At 44.5% G+C, this 2,137-nt stretch overlaps 1 protein-coding gene across 1 annotated transcript in view; it reads right to left on the reverse strand.

Moving 5' to 3' along the window:
- CARS2 (cysteinyl-tRNA synthetase 2, mitochondrial (putative)) overlaps positions 1–2,137 on the reverse strand; it is a gene marked incomplete at its 5' end in the record, with an annotated part of 28,912 nt that overhangs the window by 13,679 nt on the left and 13,096 nt on the right. Inside the window, one exon of the mRNA XM_010150310.1 lies at positions 1,242–1,308. Coding sequence (XP_010148612.1) covers positions 1,242–1,308 — 67 coding nt within the window. The remainder of the gene's footprint in view (positions 1–1,241; positions 1,309–2,137) is intronic.

The following is a 2,137-nucleotide window of genomic DNA, read 5'->3' on the forward strand; positions in this document are numbered from 1 at the left end:
GGCCAACTTGGTCTAGTGGAAGGTGTCCCTGCCCATGGCAGGGGGGTTGGAACTAGATGGTCTTTAAGGTCCCTTCCAACCCAAACCAGTCTATGATTCTATGAAACCTCCCATCAGGATCTGCTCCTCCCTTCCTACCATGGTGGAGGTCAGCAGTTAATAAACTGCCATCTCTACTATCCCAGGCTTTGAAATACTTCAGGAATACACGGCATTCCCAATGCCTTCACTGCCTTAGGACAGTGAAGACGGGTGGCTGCTGCAAGCAGCTAGAGGCATTAACCATCAGAAAGACTTCTCACTGCAGTGACTGCATGCCTATAAAGGCTGGCAGCGCACCGCATGCCAATGGACACTGGCAAAACCACAGAGCCTCAACCGCACCAGCTCTCCTGGTCATACTGCCAGAGGTGCTTTATTTGAGGCAGCTAGAGGCCTGCTGAAATAACACCGCAGGTGTTTCCCTGTGCTCCCCCATTCCTTTACCATGCCAGGATGGCCAACAAGCCAGCTGACCTAGCAGTGGTTAGGGAACTATCATCTGCTTTTGGCAGGCCCCGATAAACTGTTAAAAACACTATCCACATGAAAACCTCTTCCAGTGCAAAGCAGCATCTGCCTGCTGGAAACACTATGGTGTAGAGACGGAAGCTGACAAAGTCACCCACACCTCCCCCCACCAGCGGCGTTCTCCCGGCTAAGGTGATCATTAGGTTATCCAGCGCTGCTGTGGCGCAGCGCAGCTCGCTTACACAGCTGCCTGAACACGCAGTGACTCCGCAGGACGAAAAATGGTAACACAGCAGGGAGGTAAAAAGTTATTAGCAAGCCCTTGTCAGACCCTATGGGAATAAAAGGCAAAGCTCTACCTAGATACATCTCCAAAACCAGCTGATCGTGACTGAAATACAAGCGACTGCAACTGATGCAAATCAGAGATGGAGGCAATTCATTAATTGGAACTGCAATTAACTGAGAGTCGCAATTAACTGCATCTCAGGAAAGTATTTAGATGGATGGTTAAGTACTGTCCTCAGTAAAGATGCGTTTCCAAATGAGAGCAGATCAGCCCCACAGAGTGCTGCCAACCCTTCCACCGACCGAGGGGAGGTGCGAGGTACGGCAGGGAGAGCCTGCTCCGCCATCACATCACTGCGTCGCCCGCCTGGGAAGCGGGCACGGAAACCCATGCGCAGCTCAGCAAGTGAGGGGTTTGGGTTTGTTTTTTTTTTTTCCCTTACCTGAGCTGTATCTGCTGCGCAAACAAAACATCCTGAATTGATCCGACGAAAACTTCTTCAGGAAATCCTATACTCCATCCACAAAAAGACAGCGTTAGCATTGTATCAAACAATTTCTTCAGGAGTTGTTCCACCCCCTTACACATTTCACAACGTACTTCAGACAATCTAACATGACAGATTACCTATCTCTGTAGTTTAAGGAAGGCACAAAGCTTGAAAGTATAACATTGGTTTAAGGTGTAAACTAAACAAAATCTAATGCCACACAAGATTGATGTGCATACATATATTCATGATATAAATATACACACAATGGCAAATATAAGGCAGTGAAAAGTACTCTGTAATTATGATCAAACATACACTTTTTTATAAAGACCTCTGGGGAGACAAAAAAAAACCAAAAACCCACAACCACCCCACACACCCCCAAAAGAACACCCACCACACCACAAAAACCAAACTAAACACACAAAACCTCACCACCAAAAAACCCCACCAAAAAAAACCCCTGAAATTACCAGACTAAGATTGGGGTACAATCATGCAGGAAAAGACGGCACCTGAATTTTGCAAACTTTGTGAAAAAAAGAAAGGTTTCTTGAAATAGAAACTAAGTGCACTTCTTCTGCAGGACTAGAATATGAAGGAGAACAGGGAGCGAACAAAAGTAACTTGTTTTCTATATTGCTAGAATTTATCTCTGTTAATTATGAAACCTCATTAATTTCCCCCTAATATTTATCTAGCTTTACAAATAATATACTGTACTAAATAATAAGTTATTATTACTGGTGTAATTAATTTATACTAATAGCATAAAAACTATTTAAATGCTTAGAAGGTACAGACAAAACATTCAATCACTTCCAACTCTCTGAACACTGCATTCC

Source organism: Eurypyga helias, unplaced genomic scaffold (genome assembly GCF_000690775.1).
Source record: "Eurypyga helias isolate BGI_N326 unplaced genomic scaffold, ASM69077v1 scaffold23844, whole genome shotgun sequence".
NCBI lineage: Eukaryota > Metazoa > Chordata > Aves > Eurypygiformes > Eurypygidae > Eurypyga > Eurypyga helias.